Below are 25,683 nucleotides of genomic sequence, written 5' to 3'. Positions count from 1 at the left end.
AAATTAGATGGTCGAGAGGTAGGGAGTAGGAAATATGAAACATGCTGGTTTTATCACTGTTCATAATAGGGAACCAATAGATAACCAAGTTACCGCTAAAATAAAATACAAACTTTCTGGATATCAGAACTGCATATATAAGCAGTTTCTTGAATGAATAGAGTTAACAGTAACACTCTATAAGTATTACCAAATCTATAATATGACTATCTCATTACTATTTAACTACACTCAATAAATGCTCGACAGTAACCTTCTTCAAGGGAGAAATCCCAAGGTCACATATCTTACGAGCACTCAACAGTTATATAATGCTAGTATGTCCCAAACCAAAGATAAAAGCATGCTTATAAGCCAACAAATCAATTTCTCTTCCCATCCATTGTGTTAAAGTGACTCTGATACCTCATCACAGCAGTGCATCCGAGCCATTGCTTCCGAGAGACGGATCATGCTCTCAAGCTGCCGCACTGTAATCCTCCAGGACGACTTGCTGACTCCAGAACCATCCCTCTGGCGGAGACGTTTATACTGTTCCACAATGAAGTCCTCCGACTCTCTGGAAATCTGTTTCAGAACATCACTGACGTCAGAGCATTTCTACTTGACGGGCGCTGTGTTAAACAGAGGTTTAAGAGCCTTCCGGGTGGAGACATTAGGGGAACTGAGAAAGTCAAAACTTTGAAGCCAATGACAAGGAATTAACACTGAAATGCCTTTCAACAGAAACTAAGAAGGCCGGTGAATTCCATGTACTATTTTATAAACAAGAAGGCAGCAGGGTTAGTATTTAAGGACAATGGCAATTTCTAAAAGACTAGTGTCCCGGTGCATGGATTCATGCACATTGAAATTAATTAGAAGAAATATTTTAATATTGCTATTCACATCTTGCTAATGAAAAGAAAACAGGATTCTACTGAGTCTCCTATCTACCTACTCCAGGACTTCTGTGAGAATCAAATGAGATGAGGCATGAGAAAACGCTTCACAAACATTTGGTTAAACTGTAAAATGTTTGCACCTGGCTATAAAGTAAGTCGGGTTCCTGGGCTGAAGAAACTCCAAGGATGCGAGTTGCTAGGGAGAGGAAGCTGGATGTTGCCACGTGACGTCATTACCCAGCGTCCACAGCCACCGTTTCCGGGCTGGGCTGTGGGCTGCATTTTGGGCCATGGGTGGTGGTGGCGGGGCCTGTGTCCCATGTGGGGGAAGCTGAGTGTTGGTGTGTCAGTGCCAGGTCCGTGATGCTGTTTATTTTTAAATGGTCAGTGTGCAACATGGCAGCTCCTGCGTTGAGCATCTGCCCCCTGGTGGTCAGTGTGCATGATAGCTACTGGTCAGATGGACGGACACTTAGCCTTTTATATACATAAAAGATATGTAACAAGCTGACAATGGGCTAGGGTGTAATCTTTTCACCCAAGATGCCAGAGCCCATTAAACAATGTGCAGGCTATTCCTGAGATTCAATTAATTTATGTTGTCTTTAGGGAAAAAAAAGACAATACACATATATATTATACACTAGCTATTTCAGTAAACCTTATGACTTGTCAAATAATAACAAAGAACCCTTAGTTTTTTTAAAGAGGATTGATCAAAAAAATAAATTTAAAAAAATAAGTAAATAAGTGGATCATTCTTTTTTTTTTCTCTTTTTTTTAATATGACTTATTGATTTCAAAGAGGAAGGAAGAGGGAGAGAGAGATCGAAACATCAATGATGAGAGTGAATCACTGATCAGCTGCCACCTACATGGCTCCTACTGGGGCTCAAGCCCCCAACCCAGGCATGTGCCCTTGACCAGAATCAAACCCAGGATCCTTCAATCCGCAGGCCGACGCTCTATCCACTGACCCAAACCAGCTAGAGTGAACCCTCAGTTTTTCAGAGCAAGGAACTCAGCATGTTAACAAAGAATGCATGCCAAAATCAGAGAAGGGCCAGTACACAGTCATGGAGAACAAATGCTTCTTCACACAAAGTGATCCATAACCCTTAGTTTTAAAAGACTCACTAAACTTCTTTTGGGACAGTGAGAGTCAATCCCAATATTATAAACTAGAGGCCCAGTGCACAAAATTCGTGCATGGGTAGGGTCCCTAGGCATGGCTGGCGATCAGGGCCGATCTGTGGGGCGACTGGTGGGGCAATCGGGGGTGCCCTGCTGGCACCCTCATTGGCCGACCTGGCACTGCATGCTCGCCCTGCCGCTGCTGCTGGTCACCTCCCTCTGTGGGGTGACTAGTAGGGTGATCGGGGGCCCCTTCTGTCACCTGCCTTGGCTGCTCCTGCGTTGAGCGTCTGCCCGCTGGTGGTCAGTGCACATCATAGTGACCGGTTGTTCCACCGGCCATTCGGTCTATTTGCATACTAGGCTTTTTTTTATATAGGATAACTAAGTGAAAGTGATAAATAATGAAAGACTAAGAATAACTTCCAAGCCCTGGCCAGATGGCTCAGTTGGTTGGAGTAGCATCCCGTTAACCAAAAGGTTGCTGGTTCAATTCCCAGTTAGGGCACATTAAAAAAAAAAAAGAATAACTTCTAAACGTCAAGCCAGACAATAATGTGTAAAAACCTAGAATCAACCAGAATCAAGCAAACTCCATATTCTATTTTAGGAAATTGCCAACTGGAGGTTTATTTATTTATTATTATTAATTTATAAATTAATTTTCAGAGAGAAGAAGGGAGAAAGAAAGAGAGATAAAAACATCAATAAGCGCTCTAACCTGTTTGGCTCAGTGGATACAGCGTCAGCCTGCGGACTCAAGGGTCCCAGGTTCGATTCTGGTCAAGGGCATGTACCTTGGTTGTGGGCACATCCCCAGTAGGGAGTGTGCAAGAGGCAGCTGAATTGATGTTTCTCTCTCATCGATGTTTCTAACTCTCTATCCCTCTCCCTTCTTCTCTGTGAAAAATCAATAAAATATATTTTTTAAAAAAACAACCATCAATAAGCAAGAATTATTGACTGTCTGCCTCCTGTATGCCTCCTACCAGGGATCGAGCCCAAAACCTGGGCATGTACCCTGACCAGGATCTGAACTATGACCTCCTGGTTCAACCACTGAGCCACTCCAGCTGGGCTATTAAATGGAGGTTTATTTTAAAAATAAATGTCTAAGTAACTATCCTGGATCCAGTGCAGATTCAATCTAATGAACTACATCAACTACTGTAAAATAACAATCATGTTCATTCACAATTATCCAGAGGAATCCAAGTTTTTCCTCAGAGAAAGATATAAGAGCATTCAGTAGACTACTAAACACATACACAGTTTTATGATTCTTAGGAATGGTTAAAATAAAAGAATGTCTGCCCCAGCCAGGTGGCTCAGTTGGGAGTATTGTCCTATGCACCAACAAGGTTGCACGTTTAATTCCCGGTCAGGGCACATGCCCAGGTTGAGGGTTTGATCCCCAGTAGGGGGTGTGTAGGAGGCAGCCAATCAATGATTCACGCTCATCATTGAAGTTTCTATCTCTCTCTTGCTCTCCCTTCCTCTCTGAAATCAATAAAAATATATTTAAGAAAAAACCCAAAAAATATCACCCACAAAAAATTGTTATTAGCACATAACAAGGAAAAGAAATGGAATTATTCAGATGTTTTTAAAATGCCCTTTTCTCAATTCTCTGAAGAAACAAACTTCTAAACAAACAAACAAAACCCCCAAAGAAACAAAAAACCCAAACAAGTACAGGTTCAGATTTCTCCATGTAATCCTTTTGTCTAAATGCCATTTAAAATATACCCATGATGCTCTATTCTAGTATAAAAAATGCAGGTTACCTTTGGCTTAAACTGCCTTGCAAAGAGAAGATACCTCCTGATATCATCAAGGGAATAAACACGATCAATCGAATCTTCAATCCTTGAATGCAAGTCTACTATACGCCTCGCAATAGCATAATCTGTAACCTAATTCAAAACAACAAAAAATCACTTTGATCAGTCACATCAATATCCACTCCAGACTATCCTAGGCATTAAGAAATTAGTCATAGCTAAAAATAAGCTCTAATACACCACTGAAAGATGTATTCATAGGTACAAGGTTTCTGAGGCAAGTTTGGTACGTTTCATTTAAAACCAAAGTAAAATGTTTACCTTTGCCCCACTCCAAGAATATTCTTGAAGGAATTAACTGACTTTAATAACAATAGCAGATTTCTAGGGCCCTTAGTATATGCCAGCCACTATTGCCTAAGTGTGTATAGAAGCATTAATTCATATAAGCTTCACCAAAACCTTATTATTAGGCAGTTATTACCCCTATTTTACAGATGAATAAATTGAGGCTCAGAGAGGTTAAATCACTAGTCCAATATCACAGCAAGCAATGGAGCCAAGATTTGAACAGTCCAGCTTCAGAGTCCATGGTCTTAGCCACAACTTTATATTACCATTTGTAAATATATAAAGATAATCATCACAGTATTAATATTGAGAAAAAAATCATACAAAAAATAAGCAATTTACTCTTAAATGATACAGAAAAACCACGTAGATATAAAGAGAACAAATGATACAGCAAATAAGGCAAAATGTTAATACGTGAATAGAATAAAAGGATATGGGTACCATGTGCACTATTATATTTCTTGCAATGTTTCTGTAAGTCTGAAATTATTTCCAACAGTTAAAAAACTAATTTAATGGATTATGTACAAATAGAAATATATGAAATCAGGTAACTCCCAACTATGGGTAGGTGGGTTAAATATTTATATGGATTTGTGAAGGGATAAAAACAAACCAAAACATAAAAAACTAATGGAAGGCAGCTTTTATTTAGATAATAGTTGAAGTTTTGCTGTAAGCAAGAGTATGGATTGTGCCTAATGCAATACAGGACCCCCATGCTCAGTAATTAACAGTACACCTATAATATTAGCTTCTACAGAATATCACTTTGTAGTCCTGTGCCCATCTGAGCTGTGCAGTATTGTTAAATATTTAAGATTAAGTATAATAACTCTAATAGTTAACATGTCCGAATCCAAGTACATCTACCACTTTACATTTAATCTTCAAATTATTCTATAATTAAGGGGAAAAAGTGATACACACTCAACTTTATGAGAAAATATAGGAAGACTAATGACTCCTAATTTGGAGGAGAAAAAAAGAAATTTCTTTGGTATTCCAATTTTTCAAGCTTACTAAAAAGATCCTCAACAAAACAAGAAATTCTTATAAAAATCTTAAAGAGAATGATTGGAAATTAATTATAACGTTTCCTTTTTTCTTTTTTTTGTTAAATTTATTAAGTTTATTGGGGTGACATTGGTAAACATGAACATACAGGTTTCAGGTGTGGGTTTCTATGTTACAAGATCTGTATATTGTACCGTGTCCTTTTTCCTTTGAAAATTAAAAAAACATTAGCAAAAACAAACAACATTATATTCCTCAACACAATTAAGTGGAACCAGCAATTCAAGTGACTTTATTTTGAACTGCTTAATACACCTTTGCCCAATTGGAGAGAAATAAAAGATCAGTGCAAACACATGTGCCAGTTGTTCAGGAGCATATATTCAAGCCTGACTCATTCAATTACTCATATTGGAAATAACAAAAGAAGAGTGATAGATAATGTTGGTTACCTCATTACATTCATCCACAAGTATAAAGAAGAGATCAAATCGGGACATGATGGGAGCTGACAAATTTATATTCTGTTTCAACGACTTTGACCTGTCATAGTGTCCACCGATTGGGTTTGCTGCTGCCAAAATAGATGTTCTGGCATTCAGAGTAGCCTGACCACAAAAGAAAGAATTGTGATAGGTTTAAAAAGACATCTGGAACGGCCAATAAACATATGACAAAATGCTTGATCTCTTTCATTATGAAGTAAATGCTAACCAAAATACTAAGACATCATTTCTCACCTACTAGATTATTAAAATTAAAGTCTAATAACACACAGCGCACAGGTACTCCCATATGATGATGGCGAAATGCTGTGCATACCCGTTAAGCCTGAGATTTCTTGTTAGAAATTTATCTTGTAGCTAGGTACAGGAAGATGTGTGTTCAAGGATACCTACAATATTGTTTGTAATCAAAAGGCTGGAAAGGACCCAAATATCACTCTGTAGGTGTCTAATTGGGGTACATACAACTGAAAACCATGCAGTAATAAAAAAACCCAAAATGGATGTAATATGTGCCAATATAAAGGGTGTCCCAAAATTCAGGCAAGAAGTAATTTTGATAGAAAACACAGGTTTATAATTAAAAATTGTAAGTTTTTTACTGATTCATAAAGTATACAGTATAGGGTTATGTATGGAATAGCATATCGGGTAAATGGCCTCCACGGCTTTGCTGGCACATATGCACTCTTTTGTTGAAATTTTCCATGACCGTTTTTGCATAAATGTGGCTGAATTTCGATGAGGCTCATTTTCATCTTGATGGCTTGGTTAATCGACAAAATTGTTGCATTTGGGGTTCAGAAAATCCAAGAGTGATTGTTGAGAAACAAATGCATCCACAACGTGTCACTGTTTGGTGCGGATTTTGGGCTGAAGGCATCATCGGACCATTCTTCTTCGAAAATGCGGCTGCTCAGGCAATAACCAAAGAGTGCATATGTGCCAGCAAAGCCATGCAAACCATTTACCCGATGTGCTAATCCATAAATAACCCTATACTGTATACTTTATGAATCAATAAAAAATTTACAATTTTTAATTATAAACCTGTGTTTTCTATCAAAATTACTTCTTGCAATAATTATGGGACACCCTTTAGAAAGATTGCCAAAATAAAATTATGTTGAATGAGTAAGGAACAAAACTATATGTATTATGCTTGTTTCTATATAAAATATTCCTAAATGGAGCATAAACTCAGCAGGTATTTCTGAGTACTTATTAGTGCTGGGAGTTGCAGGGGAAGATTTCTCTTCCTTATATTTTAGAGTACTGCTTAAATTTTCCTCACTACTTGAATGTATTACTTTATTTAAAAAGTATGATTCTCTCGAATGTTAGTCACAATATTGTACAGTCTGGTATCACTTAATGATGGGGGTAGGTTCTGAGAAATGAGCTGTAAGGCAATTCCATGGCTGTTCAAAGATCATAGAGGGCATTTACACAAACCTAGATGGTACAGCCTACTGCATAAAACATGAGACTCAATCAAGCATGAGAAGATGATGCAATCAAGAGATGTAAACACAAGATGTATGAGGTTGCTGCCTTAGTATGGCTTACCGTTTTATAGCTAACTTTTTTTTTTATAAGTAGGAAGAGAACACTCTAAAACAATAATACCCAGTATTATGTACTGTGCATTATTGTGTGTGCTCTACTTTATACAACTGGCAGGGCAGTAGGTCTGTTTGCACCAGCATCACCACAAACATGTGAGTAATGTGATGTGCTAAGATATTACTATGACTAAGATGTCACTAGGTGATAGGAATTTTTCAGCTCCATTATAATCTCATGGGACCACCATCACATATGTGGCCCATTCTTGACCAAAATGTGGCACATGACTGTACTTATTATTTTCATTTAAATAGATTACGTTTGTTATAATTGTAAACCTGTTTTATCAAAAAATATTGAAGCTTTGTGAAAATTTTGACCTGTGAAATGCTAAAATTTTCACCAGTACCCTCTACTTTCTGTCATACTGACACATTTTCATAGTACCTATAATTTGGATTGATAATCCTCAGGGCTGTTTTCCATTTCAACAAATAACATTTTATGTTGAAATAATGCATTTTATCCAGGGGAATGTCTCTAGAGCTACATCAATCTACAAGGCACGATGCAGTGGAACAGAAGTGGACACATGTACCTTCACGCCCGCTTTAGTGATGGAGATAGTCTGCTGTTCCATAGCCTCGTGAATAGCAACTTGATCCCGCACTTCCATCTTATCAAATTCATCAATACAACATACACCCTGTAACCAAACAAATCTAGCATAAGAAACTGCCTTTTAGGTGTCAAATGGCAAGTAAACTCAAAGTTTGCACCTATACTGTAAGATAGGTAAATAATCAATCCTAATTCCCTCTACTAGAGCACAGTAGATCCCAGAGCTAGAAGGAACCATATGCTTTTGACTCGTTTTAGACTAAGACTAAGGAGTGTGCAGGAGGCAGTCGATCAATGATTCTCTCATCATTTATGTTTCTCTCTCTCTCCCTCTCCTTTCCTCTGTGAAATCAGTACAGATACATTAAAAAAACACACCAAACTGTGTAAATCTCAGGGTCAAAATATTTTGGGTCACTTCAAGATTGATTTTCAGCTGCAGAAGTGAAGAGTGAAATTGAAACAATGTTTATAAGCATACTAGTGGCCCGGTGCATGGATTTGGGCACATTGAAAAAAATTAGAAGGTGCCCGGCAGGGAGGGACTGGGCAAAACGGCCGGACACGCCCTGGAGCCAACCTCCCATGGTCCCTCCCTGGCCGGCTGCACCTGGGGCAGCACTGCAGCTTGAAGAGCATGTCCGGCAGGTGGGCCAAAACCTGCTCTCTGACATCCCCTGAAGGGTCCCGGAGTGCAAGAGGGCACTCTGCAAAGTTGCTGTCACTCAGCAGCTCCTGCGTTGAGCGTCTGCCCCCTGGTGGTCAGTGTGCATCATACCTACCGGTCAGTTGGATGGTCAGACGGTCACTTAGCCTTTTATATATATATAGATATAGCTACAACTTACATGCCTTTACAGATCTAATTAATCAATGTCAAATAAAGATTATTTACTAATAATGCCCCTTTTAAAGGACATCTTTTAATTTTTTTATTATGTTTAAGGACATCTTTTTAATAGAAACTTATAGGTCTTTATTGACATGGTAAAGAATATTTTGATTTCTTTATATACAAGAGTATAAAATGTTCTTACATTATCAGCCAGCATCAAAGCTCCAGCTTCAATAACAAATTCATGAGATTCTTCATCTCTCACAACAGCTGCTGTTAAGCCAGCAGCACTGGATGCTTTGCCACTGGTGTAGACAGCTCTGGGGGTGAACTCCTCCACATGCCTGTTCAAGGTTATCATATTCATTAATATATGACTACAAAACATTCTGTGCAGGAATATCACCTAACAGCATTTGTCAATTAAGAATTTAAATTATTTTTAAAAAACTGAGAAAGGCATTAATCATAAGCAATCCAGAGATATCTATATTAGACTGAAGATGAAACCACAGACTGAACATAAAGCCTTTCTCTTTTGGCCTTTTAGATAGATGTAAAACCATTCCTGTCAGATGTAAGATGAAGTTCATACATGACAAAAACATCAACTTGAAAAGTCTTTAGTAATAAAAGTTCAGCAATAATGATTTATTAGAAGGCCTTGCACTTAAAAAATAAAATTAGCTGTGAGATTTACTGTAAAAATGCAAGGTTGGTTTAATAGCAAAAGTTAATAATATACCACATTAATAAAGATAAAAACCATCTCAATAGTTTCAGAAAAAAACACGTGACAAAATCCAACACCCCTTCATGATAAGAACTCAACAAATGAGAAATAGAAAAGATTTTCCTTCAACCTGATATAGCATCTATAAAAACCCACAGCTAACATCATTCTTGAAGGTTAAAGGCTGAATGCTTTCCCCCCAAGATTAGGAAAATGAGACACAGATGTCAACTCTACCACTTCTATTCAATAATATACTCAAAGGTATAGCAGGTGCAGTTAGGAAAGGAAAATCAAAAGGCAGCCAGTTTGAAAGAACTACAGTGGGGCCTTGACTTACGAGTTTAATTTGTTCTGAGACTGAGTTCGTCAAGGAGCTCATTAACTCAAATTACTCTATCAACTCAATGCAAAAAAATCCACCGAGAGACAGCTGGTATCTCAAAAAACTCGTTAGTCGGGACACTCGTAAGCCAAGGCCCCACTGTATCACTATTTGCAGGTAACATGATCTTATAGACAGGAAATCCTATGGAATCTACAAAAACATTACAACTAATAAAAGAGTTCTTACAAGGTTGTGAGACAAAAGATCAATTTCATTCATATACACATGCAATGAACAACCCCAAAATGAAAAGAAAATAGCATCAAAAAGATTAAAATACTTAGGAATAGGTTTAACAAAAGAAGTGCAAGCTTATACCCTGAAAACTATAAAACATTGTTCAAAGAAATTAAAGAAGGCCTAAATAAATGGAAAGATGTCCCATGTTTATGGATCAGAAGACTTAATATTGTTAAAAAGCCAATATACACCCTGGCAGGGTAACTCAGTTGGCTGAAGCGTCCTGATACAGCAAGAATGCAGGTTTGATTCCTGGTCAGAGCACATACAAGAAATAACCAATGAATGCATAAATAAGTGGAACAATAAATCTCTCTCTCTCTCTCTCTCTCTCTCTCTCTCTCTCTGTTCATTGAAAATGTTTATTAATGTTTTATCCAGTTGGTTCAATATTTGTATAATTTAAAACTCTGAGTTTGCCGCTGAGTAATCCAGACGTCTACAACATAGACATAAACTACTATACTTTCTGATACTTAACATACTCAGATTTCTCTAACTTCCATTTATCAGATAAGTAAAACATTAACCTTTCAAAGTTACACCTTTAAGAAGTTCACATATTCCTATTTCTCCAACTTTAAAATTTTTTTTAAATCTCTTAAAAGAGGAAGCTGAAACTCCCAAATCAAGTCTTAATCTGCCACTCACAATGTATCCACACACCAAATAATCACAATGTACACTTTAAATGTTACAATTTTTGTCAGTTATGCCTCACAAAGCTGAAAAAATTAAAATCACCCACAGAAAAAAACCTTAGCTGAACCAACACTGGGAAACAGAGCAATGGAAGTATTTTATTCATTATTCTGAGCAAAAGTACAGAATATATTTATTACTTCATTTTCCCATAAAGAAAATGTACTTTGTATTTAGAGAAATAAAAAATCAGTTGTCAGGACTTGTTTTTAGAGCATGATCAATAAGTCCCTTATCAATGATTGGTGTCTGATACCAGGGACCATTGTCTCTCGTACGCATTAATCTTCATATAGGGTGCCCCAAAATTCACGCAAGATTTAAATTTTGTGTGAGCATTATCAACCACAACAACAACAACAAAAAATAAAAGCCTAATTTTACTTGGTTTATTGAATCAGATTCTAATATCTGTTGCCCTTTGATTTCAATCCCTTCAATTTGATAAGCATTACCAAGTACCAATTATGGCCCAGGAGCAGGGACAATGAAGACCAAGGAAGACCACGGCTTTGTGTATGTGCCAGCAAAGCTATGGAGGCCATTTACCCGATGTGCTATTCCATATATAACCCTATACTATACTTTATGAATCAATAAAAAATTTACAATTTTTAATTATAAACCTGTGTTTTCTATCAAAATTACTTCTTGCGTGAATTTTGGGACACCCTATACTTCCCACTCCTTTAGCCATAATTCAGCGTTTTTAATTTCAATGGGAAGGATAGCTATTGTTCATTCATAATTCTTTTCAGGACTATCATAGAAAGTTCGGGCAATCCATCTTGATATAGAATGCTTGTAATATTCCCAGTGTTCTGGGATATAGCCTTCTGGAATTTCTGCTAATTCAGTTTCATCAACGAATACATTCACCAGAGTTAGGCCAATTATTACTGGAATCCCAGTCAGCATAATGTAGAATTTCAGTAAATTCAAAGAACGCTTATCATAGAATCCAGAAGGTTTGATAAGAGTCTTTTCTCATGGTCTCCACTGTGTCTTACAGGAGCAATAGCCTTCGGAAAGCCACATGTGAGAAAGGCCCCGGATCCAAGCCACGTGCCCAAGTGGTGGCCAGAGAGCAAGGTCAGCGGTGACCGAAGACCGCTGCAGCAAGCTCAAGGCCTCCATGGCTACTCCCTTTCTCCCTCTTAAAGAAAAATGCCAATATACCTCAAATTGATCTACAGATTCAACACAATCCCTATTAATATCACAACTGGCTTTTTTGTAGAAACTGACAAGATGATCCTAAAATTCATGCAGAAACTCAAAGGACCCAGAATAGCTAAAACAATCTGGAAAAAGAGTTGGGCAACTCACGTTTTCTGATTTTAAAACTTATTACAAAGCTTTGATATTCAAGATAGTGTTGGGTCTGGTCTAAGAACAGACATAATATGAGGGTTTTGTTTGCCTTCCTGAAAAAAAGAGACTAATACATGTCAGTCTGGGTGATGTTGGATAAGACATAATATACACATATATACAGCACCAAGAACACAGGAAGTGCTCAAAATGGGTTACTATTATTTTGACCTCTAAGTTTCTTAAAAAGTTAAAAGTAAGCAAGTTCTTGCAATACTTATGCTGATAAGGTTGGCAAAAAAAGTCTCATGCTTATAGCACTGCTTTGGCAAAGTGTGTCCTATTTAACAACCTTAAAGATATTTGTATTCTTCATGGATAATAGAGACCATTATAAACTTTTGAACAATAATAGATACAGAGGCAGAGCTGCCTCAAACAGACTGTCAAACTGCAGCGGGAAGGCCGGGGAGGGTTGGGGGGCAGGAGGTAGGGGGGTAAGAGATCAACTAAAGGACTTGTATGCATGCATATAAGCATAACCAGTGGACATAAGACATTGGGGGATAGGGGAGGCTAGGGGACTGTCTAGGGCGGGGGGATAAAATGGACACATATGTAATACCCTTTGTAATACTTTAAGCAATAAATAAAAAAAAATAAATAAATAAATAATAACGGCAAACACACACACACACACACACACACACACACACACAAAAGATATGTGTATTCTTAAATCTCAGCAATCCTATAGTTGGAATTTACCCATAGGGAACAAAAAAAAATTTTTTTTTTTTTTAAATACATTCCATTGATTTTTTACAGAGAGGAAGGAAGAGAGATAGTCAGAAACATCGATGGGAGAGAAACATCGACCAGCCGCCTCCTGCACATTCCCCACCTGGGATGTGCCCGCAACCCAGGCACATGCCCCCGACCGGAATCGAACCCGGGACCCTTCAGTCCGCAGGCCGACGCTCTAGCCACCGAGCCAAACCGGTTTCGGCGGGAACAAAAAAATTTTAAATAAAAATTTCTACATATCATGGTACTCACTGTATCAATATCTATATAATCATTAAAATAAACTACGACAGGCTAGGGAAGTGATTTTATAAGTTACAGTACACCAACCAAAAACATTGTGAAAGTACAGAAGAAGGAAAAATATTTAGGGTATATTAAAATGAAAATACATATTTATGTATTCAAAGATTATACAAAGACATTATACAAAAATTAAAAGAGTTCTACATGGGAACGGGATTGCAGGCAATTTTTTCCCTATTCCAAAATGATAAAATATTGTTACATTTTGTTAAAAAAATTAAGGTGTTTTGAATCCAAGTGAATTACATGTTCAACACAGCCCTAATTTATACTCCTGCTCTAGTACAGGCACACTGACTGCTCTCTTGGTAGCACAGAGCCTGAACCATGCAGTTTTTCCTGCTGCACTACTATGGGCAAACACTTACTTGAGAAACTGGCTCTTAGCTGTACTTGGGTCACCAACAATGCAAACATTTATGTCCCCTCGAAGAGAGGTTCCTTCCCCTGTTGTCTTTGGAACACCACCAAAGAGCATCAGCAGGACACCCCGTTTTACTTCATCATTGCCTGAAACAAAAAACCCAAGGTATTTTTCAACATGAGGCTAAACATATCACAGGAAATTCCAAGGGCACATTTATCAACCAAAAGAGCAGATAAATGTGAAGCAAAGCACAAGACTGAAGTAAAAATACCTGGCTCCTAATCTTGGTTCTTGCTCTGGAATTTGAAGTCCCCTAACCAATGTCTTCACCTATACTGCAGGTGTCGCCGGTGCCAATGTTCACCCTTCTAAGAGGCTTTCCTTGCTCACAAGTCCCACTACCTTATACAAAGCTTTTCTCTATGAGGTAGTCCTCAAATATCTCTCCCCATAAATAAACTATGTCCCCCTCAGCTTATCTATCATATTTGCTAGTTCTTTCTAATGGCATGCAATTCAATCAACAGTTTGAGAAATGGTCCATGACCTTATTCTTTTGTATTACCAATACAGTGGGGCCTTGACTTACGAGACCGAGCTCGTTAAGGAGCTCGTTAACTCAAATTACTCTATCAAGTCAATGCAAAAAACCTGCGGAGAGACAGCTGGTATCTCAAAAAACTCGTTAGTCGGGATACTCGTAAGTCAAGGCCCCACTGTAGTGACCGGTGCTGAATATAAATTCATGCTAAGTGAACTCATAGGGATTAGATAAAATGCTTCAAAGAACTATATAAATCCAATATAAGAAGGAAATGAACAATTAGAAAACAATGGATCTTTAGAAATATTTTTCTGTGCTAATTATTATGACTTTCTGTGAATTCCATTAACAAAGTGCTAGGCAGATTTACAAAAACCACCTTAAAAACAGAAAATTAAAAAACCCACTCCACAACCAAAACTACTCTGACCTATAAGCCATGTAAGTAAGCTCCCTAAGTGGATCCTCTGGCCCCAGCAAAGCCTTCAAATGACTGTAGCCCCAGCTAATGTCTCGGCTGCAACCTCCTGAAAGACTGAGCAGAACCACCCAGCTAAGCCTCTGTCAACTCCTGACCCACAGACTGTATGAGATGTTTGTTGTTTTAAGCCACTAAATTTTGGGGTAATTTGTTACGAAGCAATAATTTATGGGAAAAGTGAAGCAGCATAAAATTTTTTACCCTATTCATTATTAAAGGACGACACTCTAAAATCCATAAACAATTATTAACATAAAGAATTTCAGTTCAATTTCATTTATCAAATATTTAGGTAGAAAAACAGGTTAATTGTAATGATTAAAAAATATATACCTAAGGGAAAAACCCATTATATTATGAGGCCTGAAAATTTAGTTATACCCTTCAACACACAAGAGGATTTTAATAACAGCGAGAAGCTAGCAACCAAGAGCCAAAAAAAAAAAAAAAAAAACAAACCATGAAAGAAACCACCAAAGGTATAAACATGTACATGTAACCAAGAAACATCAAGAAATCTCCAGCTCTAAAAATGAAAAAAGCCCCACAGATATTAAACTAGCATACTGGAGTATACTGCAGTGAAGTTCTGTCCTAAAGTCAGAAAAAGAACACTACATGATCCCTTTTTCCTTTTTAAAAAAATTGTGGTAAAGTATACACAACATAAAATTTACCATTTCAACCATTTTTAAGTGTACATTTCAGTGGAATTAAGTATATTCACTGTTTTATAACCATCATCCCTATAAATTTCTAGAGCTTTTCATCATACTAAACAGGAATCTATCCATTAAACAGTAACTCCCCATCCCTCTCCCCCAGTAACCTCTTTACTTTCAATCTCTATGAACTTGCCTATTCTAGGTACCTTGTTTTAAGTGGAGTCATATATTTTCCTTTCATAAATGACAAAAAGACCCCTTCTAAACCTACAAAAAAACTTTCATGATCTGATTTGTGTGCTTTAAGAAATCATATGTTGCTGTTTTATCTTGAATCATTATCTTGAATTTCAAGTTTATGGCACAAATGTATAGAACTCTTACCATGTATAGTAGGGAACAGGCTGGTACAAAGGTTGTGGTATAGATTTTTATCTTGACTCATTTCAAACACTTTCTCCCATTCCTTCACAGTCATTTGGTTCTTTATGCTCTCAGCTGTCTGTTCCTCATCTCGGAGCTCTTTCCCTCCAAACTGAGGACAGAGAAGAAAGGAAAAATATTAGTACAGAAACAGTCAAAATAATGTGAAAGAGAAGACACTTCACTACAAACAAATTATAGTCTGGGAGGTCAACTTCAGAATCTGTTAACTATAAAGGTTTTTAAAAAATCCTCAACTAGTAAGTTCTAAGTTAATTAAGAGAGTATGTCATTTGTCCTGTGAATTAAAAAAACAAAAAGCCACCACCATTTTATATTGCTATCTAAATTTATGTGGTTAAGAGATGAGCCATACTAAAATGCTAGTCCAATGATGCGAAGATCAAAAAGAAGTGATAGCCCTAACCGGTTTGGCTCAGTGGATAGAGCGTCAGCCTGTGGACTGAAAGGTCCCAGGTTCGATTCCGGTCAAGAGCATGTACCTTGGTTGTGGGCACATCCCCAGTAGGGGGCGTGCAGGAGGCAGCTGATAGATGTTTCTCTCTATCCCTCTCCCTTCCTCGCTGTAAAAAATCAATGAAATATATATATATATATATATTTTTTTTTTTTTTAAAAAGAAGTGACAGCCCTAGATAGTTTTGCTTAGTGGATAGAGCATTGGCCTGTGGACCACAGGGTCTTGGGTTTGATTCTGGTCAAGGGCACGTACCTTGGTTGCAGGCTCCTAGCCGGCCTGGACCCTGGTCGGGGGCATGCAGGAGGCAACCAATTGATGTGTTTCTCTCACATCGACGTTTCTCTGTCTTTCCCTCTCCCTAAAAATCAATGGAAAAATATCCTCGGGTGAGGATTAACAACAACAAAAAGAAGTGACAGAATAATACTATACTTATTTCTTTTTCCAAAACTGGATGATTTTCCAAACTCTTTCTATCTGCTTTTCCATTCAGGACACAGAATCAAGTTCTGAACAACTATAACACCAGGAGCCCATCACTCTCAGAAAGCAATTTCTTTACTTTCCAGATTACTAAATCTTTCTATTTGCACTTTCTCCAAGAGCATGAGAGGAACCATGATAATTAAAAAACATAAACCCCTACCATGGATTATTTGTACCACTGCTATTAAAGCAATGAGCTCTGACATGAAAACAAGATTTTTCCTTGTCAGAGAGATACGAAAAAATTTGATTTTAAAACTGAAAAAAAAAAAAAAATCAAATTGCAACAACCTGTATTTTTAACATTGACTAGATAACTGAGAGGTTTCAGAAACCCGTAACTTTGCGGCAGCCTTGGGGGAGATCTTTCTCAAGCTTTGCTATTCTACTAAGACTCACCCTTGGGTTGGTTGGTGCAACACAACAGGCAAGGAAGACCAGCCTGTATGAAAGGTCCCTAACACCAAGGGCCCGGAGTCCTCGAATGCCTTCTGTCTCATATCCATCAACACCACTGACACGAGAGTTAGTTTCTGCACGTGCTCCTGAAAGATTGAATGATAAGTAGTTTCACAGCTCAAATATTGAAGATGCTGAGTAAAAATTGTCCAAATACACAAAACCTATAAATCCAAAGATTTCATTTAGGCTGATTTTTTTTTTTTTTTTTTTAGATCACTACCTTTTGTAGCAAAACCCATTAGTCTTTATTCTCAACATACTTCCCGATTTACCCTCTGATTGGTAGCCCAAAATAAGATAAGGAAGATATAAGAAGCTAGATACTCTGCAGTTCAGGTAACAGAATTTGTTAGATTTGAGCCTCAAATTACCAACCTGGTGTGCTAAGCTTAGAGACATCAGGCACAACAATCAGCGTCCCTGTAAAGTCACACTTGTCACCAGCTTGAGCTGACTCCACAGCTTCAGCCCTCAAGATCACTTCTAAACTGCGTGGGATACTTCCTCGAGGAAGCTCAGCTTGAGTCTCCTGAATACGAACCTATAACAAAAAAAAATGGCCAAGAATAAGAGATCTTGTTCAAATGTCATATAATCTAAATTAAATTCCACAAATATTGACATATTTTAAACTATCTTACCTTTTGCACTTTTGACATGTGCCATCATTTATCGTAAAAATTATCGACCCTAAAACTTTCAATTTGGTAAAAGATTATATCTATTTATTTATTTTAATATATTTTTATTGATTTCAGAGAGGGAGAATGAGAGAGAGAGAGAGAGAGAGAGAGAGAGAGAGAGAGAGAGAGAGAGACAGACATCAATGATGAGTGAGAATCATTGATCAGCTGCCTCCTGTACTCTACCCAGTGGGGATTGAGCCTGCAACCCAAGCATGTGCCCCTGACCAGAATCGAACCTGGCCCTTCAGTCTGCAGGCCAAAGCTCCATCCACTGAGCCAAACCGGCTAGGGCAAGATTATATCTATTTAAAATCTTCACCCTAACAGGTTTGGCTCAGTGGATAGAGCGTTGGCCTGCAGACTCAAGGGTCCCAGGTTCGATTCTGGTCAAGGGCATGTACCTTGGCTGCGGGCACATCCCCAGTAGGGGGTGTGCAGGAGGCAGCTGATTGATGTTTCTCGCTCATCGATGTTTCTAACTCTCTATCCCCCTCCCTTCCTCTCTGTAAAAAATCAATAAAATATATTTAAAATAAAATAAAATAAAATCTTCATTTTCTCTAATTAAAAAGAATTTTTTCTCGTTTTCTCTTTGTTCAAATTGACTATGTAGTTATATATTTGTTCTGTGTTTCGTAATTTATGCTCTCCATCTCAATGCATCTGTTAACATTAGACACACATACTTTTACTATATTATTATATTTTAAATGTAAGTATCAAGATACTTCACCCCTAAATATTTAAGCACAAATAAAGACAATCTCCTATGTAAACACAATACCATTATAACACCAAGAAGATTAAATAATATTTAATACCATGTCTATTATTCAATCCAACTTTAAATTTCCCCTTAATTACAGATGTTTTGTTTTCTTTTCAAACCAAGACCCAATGGGGTTGTTATCACGTTCTTTTTCAAATATAGAATACCTCCTATCAAAAGTTGTTGATAGAGTATGTACTTCTTAAAAACCAAGTATAAGAATATTAGAAATCTAAGTGAGGATTGAAAACTGAATTAAATATTAATTATTTTAGACTGGTACTCATTCCTCCATGCTCTAATGCTTGAGCTGCTATAATTTTTTTTCCCCTTTGCACGTCCCAGAGTTACTAAGTCATACAGAGATAAGAGCCCCTTACACCTACTGCTACCATCCAACTATTGCCCAAATCACTACAACTACCTAATTACTAGTCTCTTGTTAAATACTACAAACCAGTGTCCCATTAATCTTCCTTAAAAAAAAAAAAAAAAATCATATCCCCTGATAATTCCCTTATTTATCAAGATAGGTCCAAATCTGAGAGTTAAGGCTCCAAGTACCTCTATGCCTCATACCAATCATCTCTCAGATAATCTCCAATTTGACTCCTCTACTTCAATAATGGGAATCCTCACTGCTGTTGACAAACATGTCCATTTGCACCTATCCTATTATTCATGCTGTCCCTCTCCTGACCACCTACTCAAAGTCTTACGCCAACAAGTCTGTACTTCTCCAAAGTTCTCTTAACTCTAGTTAATATTGATAATAATTACTATTTATTCTTTAACAAATACATTTTGTCACAGCCTGAAGAGGCTTCCAATTAAGGTTATTAAAGGTTAAAACACATTTATAAACTGATAACCAAAATTTGTATTAAGAGTTTTTTGGCTTAAATCTGTGGTCACATTTGATGATCCTTGACTTAAAATAAAAACTGAGTTTAACACTGTCTAAATAAGCTCTTAAATAATAATTGTAGGTGCCTAGAAGGGAATTATTAGCATAGGCTAAATATGAGCTTAACAAAAATTTAATAGTTACCTTCTGAAAATCAACAAATCTTGATTTATTTGTATCTAGCAGGAATCTCTTTCTGTTGGCACAAACTGGATTTCGGCAGATGTTTGGCTGTGTGTATTTGAACTGCTGTTCTACATCCTTGATCACTGTCTGACAGTCCAAGCACAGGAAAGTTCCACTCACAAGCTCTGGGTGAACTGGGTGAGTCCGTACCACCTGCCCACTGATTCGAGTGAGCAAACCAATTCTGGATGAAGTGAGTTCTCGAATTCTGTTTAAGGATAAATGTCCCATTGGTGAATAAAGCACAACAAAGAAATAAGTAATTATAAAACGGGATAATCACATTTTTGTTTATATGCAAATATTTTTTGCTTATTTACAAGTTCTAAGTAAGTATGTATTAAAGTATTTTCAAAATAAAGTTATCATGGGGGGAAAATTTAGACTCAGAAGTTCAGAAACACTTTACTGCACAAACCCATTCTATATTAAATAACTTGGTAACTTTGTAATTTCAGTAGTTGTTTTCAAAATATCACTTCAATTTCTTAAACAATTACTTAAGTTCTTTAAAAGGTATGCCATTTAAGCTCTGACAAAATTTTCCAGATTCATGAATTTCTGTGACTGTTTCAGTTTTCAAATTTTCTCACTTGACTAATTTCCCTCCCAAATATCCCCTCAAAGGTATCCTAAAATAAGACAATACTCAGAAATTGCTTCACTTAACTTACTTCTCATCCTATCTCCTTAGAAAAATACATTTCTCCAAAATTAAATTTTTTGGATATCTGGGCAAAACTTTACAGATCTAAGACTACAACCTCCTGAGTTTTCTGACAATTAAGTGATGCCTATACTATTTGGTACATTTCTTTTCTTCCAAAGAAGGGTTTCTTACTTGTGTCTGGTAGGTAGGTCTTGGAATGCAACATAAAAATCCTTGGCAAGAGGAATCTCTTTCCGGTCTTTGACGAAAGTTTTTAAGGCCCGACATAGGTAAGGATAAACTCTAAAAAGCAAACAAAAAAGATCAACTGACATCTCTTCCAGAGGCTTATTACCAAGGCCTCCTTCCCCCTTCATGCTTGCCAACAGCTGAGACTAAGTAATTTCATCTGGTTACACCCAAGCCTTAGAATTTAACTACACAGGATACTAGCATTATCTAGTCCAGGTTTGAGAGCCTCTTTCAATCCTCTTATCCCTCCACAAATAGATCTAAGACAGTAGAAACACCAAAGATAAAATGCTGTGCCCGAACACTCATTATCTTTAAATAATTATTTAGAACCACACTGTAGGCCACTTCTCTGTCCAAGAAGACTCAACCTGAAAAACCTGAGGGGGAGAGGGGGTTACAATCTACCAAGGCAGCTTTTCATTTGGTGTCGAGGCCACAATTCATTTTTCTAGGTTTAATTCTTGATTGATAAAAAATGGATGAGGTCAGGGGAGGAATGTGTGTACATCAGGTATTAGCAGAAATGGCCCATCTGACTGGTTAGACTGAAGTGGCCCATGTTTTCTTGACAGAAGTCCCCAGTAGCTGCTCCAGCCTGGCTGAAGGAGTGGGGACTGGAGTCCTCTGAAAAATTAGCTGCTTTCAATGAGACAGAATTACTGCATGACCCGTGCATGAGGTATGGGTGTGGGTATTTCTACCACCAGCCCTGACTCTCTACCTCCCTCTTACTTGTCCGTACAACTTCACTGCTGCATACTTTCACAATAAACTGCTGCTTATCTCTCCAACCATTCTTGATGGTCAGATACGACTAAAAACATGAAGACAAGTCCTCCACCTCATAGTTCACCAGGTGAAGGAACAGGGCTGTGTCTCCTTACTCCTGGGCCTCCGTTTCTTTCGCAACAGTCCGCACTGTTTAGTTTAACCTAATTTTATTTATACAGACTGTCACATTAATTAATCCAAATAAAAAGGTATGTATTAGAAAATGCTTCTCGTTTTACGTAGCAATCAAAAACAAAATTAAAGCCTAAATTATTAAATATAACTAATTTCTACCAAAAAAAATACCAATCTACTATTAAAATATTTTCAAGGGATTTTATATGACATGGAAAAATGTTATACTGTAAAGTGAAAAGGGCAGGATGCTCTATCTATAGTATGATCCAAATAATTATAGGTACGCAGAAATACATCAAAATGTGTCAAGAGATCCTTAGGAAGCTCTGCACTTACAGACCTAGAAGGCTCTTGGAACTTTGTTGGCACAGACCTGCTAATGATAGTTAACTTTGGGCGGCAGGATTACAAATGTACAGATGACTTTACTCTCCCTACTTTTCTCTATTTTCTAAATTTTCTACAATATATATTACTTTTATAATCAGAAGAAAAATTAAATTTTAAGAGAAGAACAACGTTACTGCTGTAAAGACATCTCTCTCTGATCAAGAACAGGATCCACACAAACACTTTCTCAAAACTCCTATGAGATGGGTGGGGGTGGGGAATTGAATGACAGCAACAGCACCAAATACCTGACACAAAGTAAATGGTCCTCTTAAAACTTAGGAAAACTATATAGAAAGCAAAGGTTTTCAACATTTGCATGTGAAAAATATTCAGCTTTGGGCCTAAGTTAGTTCAGAGCAATACTACATGACCACTGGCTGTATCAAAGGGCCTCTATCACAGCTGCCCTTCTGCCTCACAAATGAACACTTCCAGTCCAAACAGAACTGGCCTCCCAGAAAGATTAATATACCATACCTATAGAACTCCTCTTGAATGGTGGTGGAAAGTTGCTGGTTAAATTGCTCCAGGTCCACAAAACTCACAACCAATGTGTTTCTCTCAGGACGAATGAGCTCTTCTGCTAACTGCAAGTACTTAGTTTCTCCATCACTGTTCTGGAACCTGCAGATACATGCATGTCAGATTAAATTGAAGAACTAGGCATTAAAAAGAAGAATCCAAATGCCTGATAATTCAGTGTATTGATTAAAGATCATCAGCTTTAGGGTCAGACAGGCCCATTTTCACAGTTGTGTAACTTGGGGCAAGTTACTTATCCTCTCTAAACCTGCCCCTCTCCTTTTTGAAAAAAATTAGAACAAAATGAAATAAAGCAGATTAGGACATCACTTTATCTCATAAGATTACTGTGAAGATTAAATGAGAGAACCACCTGTAAAATGTTTTATGCAGAGCCCAGAACATAGAAAAACTGGGTTTTCAGATTTTAACATGAATTTCTTGACATAATATTTTCTCATCAACAAATGCTAACTATTCTTTTATTATTGGTATGTATAACTAAAATGAGGAAATGTTCAATCAAGAAATTCAGGTCAAAATCTAAAAACTCAATTTCTATAATGAAAACTGATAGGTTAGTTTTTGGTTTAAGAACCAAAATAAAAATAAATACACACACACAAAATAAACCTGGTGTTTTGTGTGTTTTTTTCCTAAAAGGAGTATCATACAAACTTATTTACTTTTTGTTTTGTTTTTTAAAATATTTTTATTGATTTTTTTTAAAGAGAGGAAGGGAGAGGGATAGAGAGCTAGAAACATCGATGAGAGAGAAACATTGATCAGCTGCCCCCCGCACACCCCCCACCGGGGATGTGCCCGCAACCAAGGCACATGCCCCTGACCGGAATTGAACCTGGGACCCTCCAGTCCACAGGCCAACGCTCTATCCACTGAGCCAAACCGGTAGGGCTTTTTAGTTCTTTTTTTTTAAAAAAAATATTTTTATCACCTGGCTGGCATGGCTCAGTGGTTGAGTGTTGACCAGGAAGTCACTGTTCGATTCCTGGTTGTGGACTAGATCCCCAGTGTGGAGCGTGCACGAGGCAGCCAATCAATGATTCTCTCTCATCATTGATATTTCTATCTCTCTCTCCCTCTTCCTTCCTCTCTGAAATCAATAAAAATATTTATTTTTAAGTATTAAGGGATAGAGACAGAAACATCAATGAGGGAGAAGTATCATCAATCAGCTCCCTCCTGCACACCCCATACTGTGGTGAGCAAGCCTGAAACCCAGGCATGTGCCTTGACTGGGATTCCAACTGGTGATCTCTTGGTTTCTGGGTCGATGCTGAACCACTCAACCACACCAGCCAGCCTGCTTTTTGTTCTTTTAACATGACATGATTAGTTTTTTTTAAGCATCACCCGAGGATATTTTTCCATTGATTTTTGGAGAGAATGGAAGAGAGAAAGACAGAGAAAAATATCGATGTGAAAGAAACACATCAATTGGTTGCCTCCTGCACGCACCCGACCAGGGTCCCAGCCCGGGAGGAGCCTGCAACCGAGGTACATGCCTTTTACCGGAATCAAGCTGGGACCCTCCAGTCCACAGGCCGACACTCTATTCACTGAGCCAAACTGGCTAGGGCGAAGATTAGTTTTTGAAGCAAAAATCAATTCCTCCTTCAAATACAGCATGTTCTGTTAAATATTTACTGAACTATCTGCAAAGCATTATACCAGAAGTAACTACAGATGAAAATGAGTGTTGTTCCTATCCTAGGGTTGACAGTTTCATAAGAGACACTCCCACTAAAAAGAGGTACTAGACAACCTAAATTTCCACCACAAATGATTAAAGAAAATGTGGTATACACATACATTGGAATACTATTCAGCCTTAAAAAAGGAAATTCTGCAATGTGTCAATATGCACGAACCTTGAAGACATTATGCGAAGTGAAATAAGGCAATCACCAAAAAAGACAAATACTGCATGATTCTACTTATGAGATATCTAACATAGTCAAACTTATAATAAAAAAAGTGGAATGGTGGTTGCCAGGGGATGAAGGAAGAGGAAAATGCTAATCAACAGGTATGAAGTTTCAGTCAAGAAAGATGAATATGATCTAACATTGTACCTATATTCAACAATAAGATACTGTATAGTTAAAAATTTGTTAAGAAGGCCGAAACCGGTTTGGCTCAGTGGATAGAGTGTCGGCCTGCGGACTCAAAGGTCCCAGGTTCGATTCCGGTCAAGGGCATGTACCTGGGTTGCAGGCACATCCCCAGTAGGAGATGTGCAGGAGGCAGCTGATAGATGGTTCTCTCTCATCGATGTTTCTAACTCTCTATCTCTCTCCCTTCCTCTCTGTAAAAAATCAATAAAATATATTAAAAAAAAATTTGTTATGAAGGTAAATCTTGTGTAAGTGTTCTTTCCACAATAAAAGAGGGAAAAAGAAAAAAAAAGGTACAAGAAATGTGATAGGGGATTATTAACTAATTCTACCTAACATCTAGAAAGGCACTGGAAATTCAGCCTTGATAGACTTAAAATCTGAAAGGAAAAGAAGTGGCAGGTAGACTAGCTGCAGATGTCTGCAAGTATGTGGTGGTCAGAAAAGGTATGGGAGGAGTGTGGACAACAGCCTGGATGGGGAAAATGAAACTGAAAAAGAGCTGTGAAGAATTTGAGCTTTTTCCATAAGCGATGGCAAATCAAAGTTGGTATTTTAAAAGGAAGTGCATTTTATTCTCCAATGAAGTACAAGGACTGTCTTGTTCATCATTATCCCCAGCATCTAGGTGTATGTTGACTGCAAGGTTGTAAAGGCAACTATATCATTTGTTAAAACAAAACCCTAATCTTTGTAATACAGTGTGGTGGCTAGGTGGGGTTAAGGATGGGATTTACAATGAAAATGAAGTGGCCGACAGGTAAAGATATGTATAAGAGGTTTTATTATCAGATATAATGGGAAATGATTGGGAACATGAAGGAAGCAAAGACTGGTGCTGCCTGAAAGGTTTGTACAGTTTCACAGGAGACGTGAGTCTAGCTGGGCTTTGAAGGATGGATACCTGCCAGGCAGAAAGTAACAGTGCCACAGGTAGGGAACTATAAATACAATTATGGTTTAAAGTATATCAGAATTTCATAGGACAGTAGATGTATTCATGAATGTGGAAGTGTGAAAACCCAAGTGTCCATGGACAGATGAATAGACACACACAATGTGTATATACATGTAATGGAATACTATTCAGTTTTAAAAAGGAAATTCTGGCCCCGCCGGTGTGATTCAGTGGTTGAGCATCGACCTCTGAACCAGGAGGTCAGGGT

General features: G+C 37.6%; 1 protein-coding gene and 1 pseudogene across 2 annotated transcripts in view; both read right to left on the bottom strand.

Moving 5' to 3' along the window:
• The window catches only part of MCM6 (minichromosome maintenance complex component 6), a 37,284-nt gene that overhangs the window by 9,962 nt on the left and 1,639 nt on the right, over window positions 1–25,683 (bottom strand). The window contains exons 2-13 of the mRNA XM_081095134.1: window positions 22,335–22,481; window positions 20,493–20,603; window positions 19,610–19,859; window positions 17,479–17,644; window positions 17,041–17,186; window positions 15,636–15,786; window positions 13,563–13,704; window positions 8,907–9,048; window positions 7,847–7,954; window positions 5,626–5,781; window positions 3,806–3,934; window positions 406–567 (exon numbers count right to left, since the gene is read on the bottom strand). Of these exons, the coding sequence (XP_080951260.1) occupies window positions 406–567; window positions 3,806–3,934; window positions 5,626–5,781; window positions 7,847–7,954; window positions 8,907–9,048; window positions 13,563–13,704; window positions 15,636–15,786; window positions 17,041–17,186; window positions 17,479–17,644; window positions 19,610–19,859; window positions 20,493–20,603; window positions 22,335–22,481 (1,810 nt within the window). The remainder of the gene's footprint in view (window positions 1–405; window positions 568–3,805; window positions 3,935–5,625; window positions 5,782–7,846; window positions 7,955–8,906; window positions 9,049–13,562; window positions 13,705–15,635; window positions 15,787–17,040; window positions 17,187–17,478; window positions 17,645–19,609; window positions 19,860–20,492; window positions 20,604–22,334; window positions 22,482–25,683) is intronic.
• On the bottom strand, window positions 10,957–11,904 carry LOC308522626 (NADH dehydrogenase [ubiquinone] 1 beta subcomplex subunit 5, mitochondrial-like; annotated as a pseudogene). Its single transcript has 2 exons — window positions 11,439–11,904; window positions 10,957–11,053 (listed from the first exon to the last, which is right to left on the bottom strand). The product of its transcript is annotated as an NADH dehydrogenase [ubiquinone] 1 beta subcomplex subunit 5, mitochondrial-like (transcript).

The sequence above is a fragment of the Myotis nattereri genome (assembly GCF_964212035.1).
Source record: "Myotis nattereri genome assembly, chromosome: 7".
Taxonomy (NCBI): Eukaryota; Metazoa; Chordata; class Mammalia; order Chiroptera; family Vespertilionidae; genus Myotis; species Myotis nattereri.
This window is presented reverse-complemented; position numbering and strand designations above follow the sequence as displayed.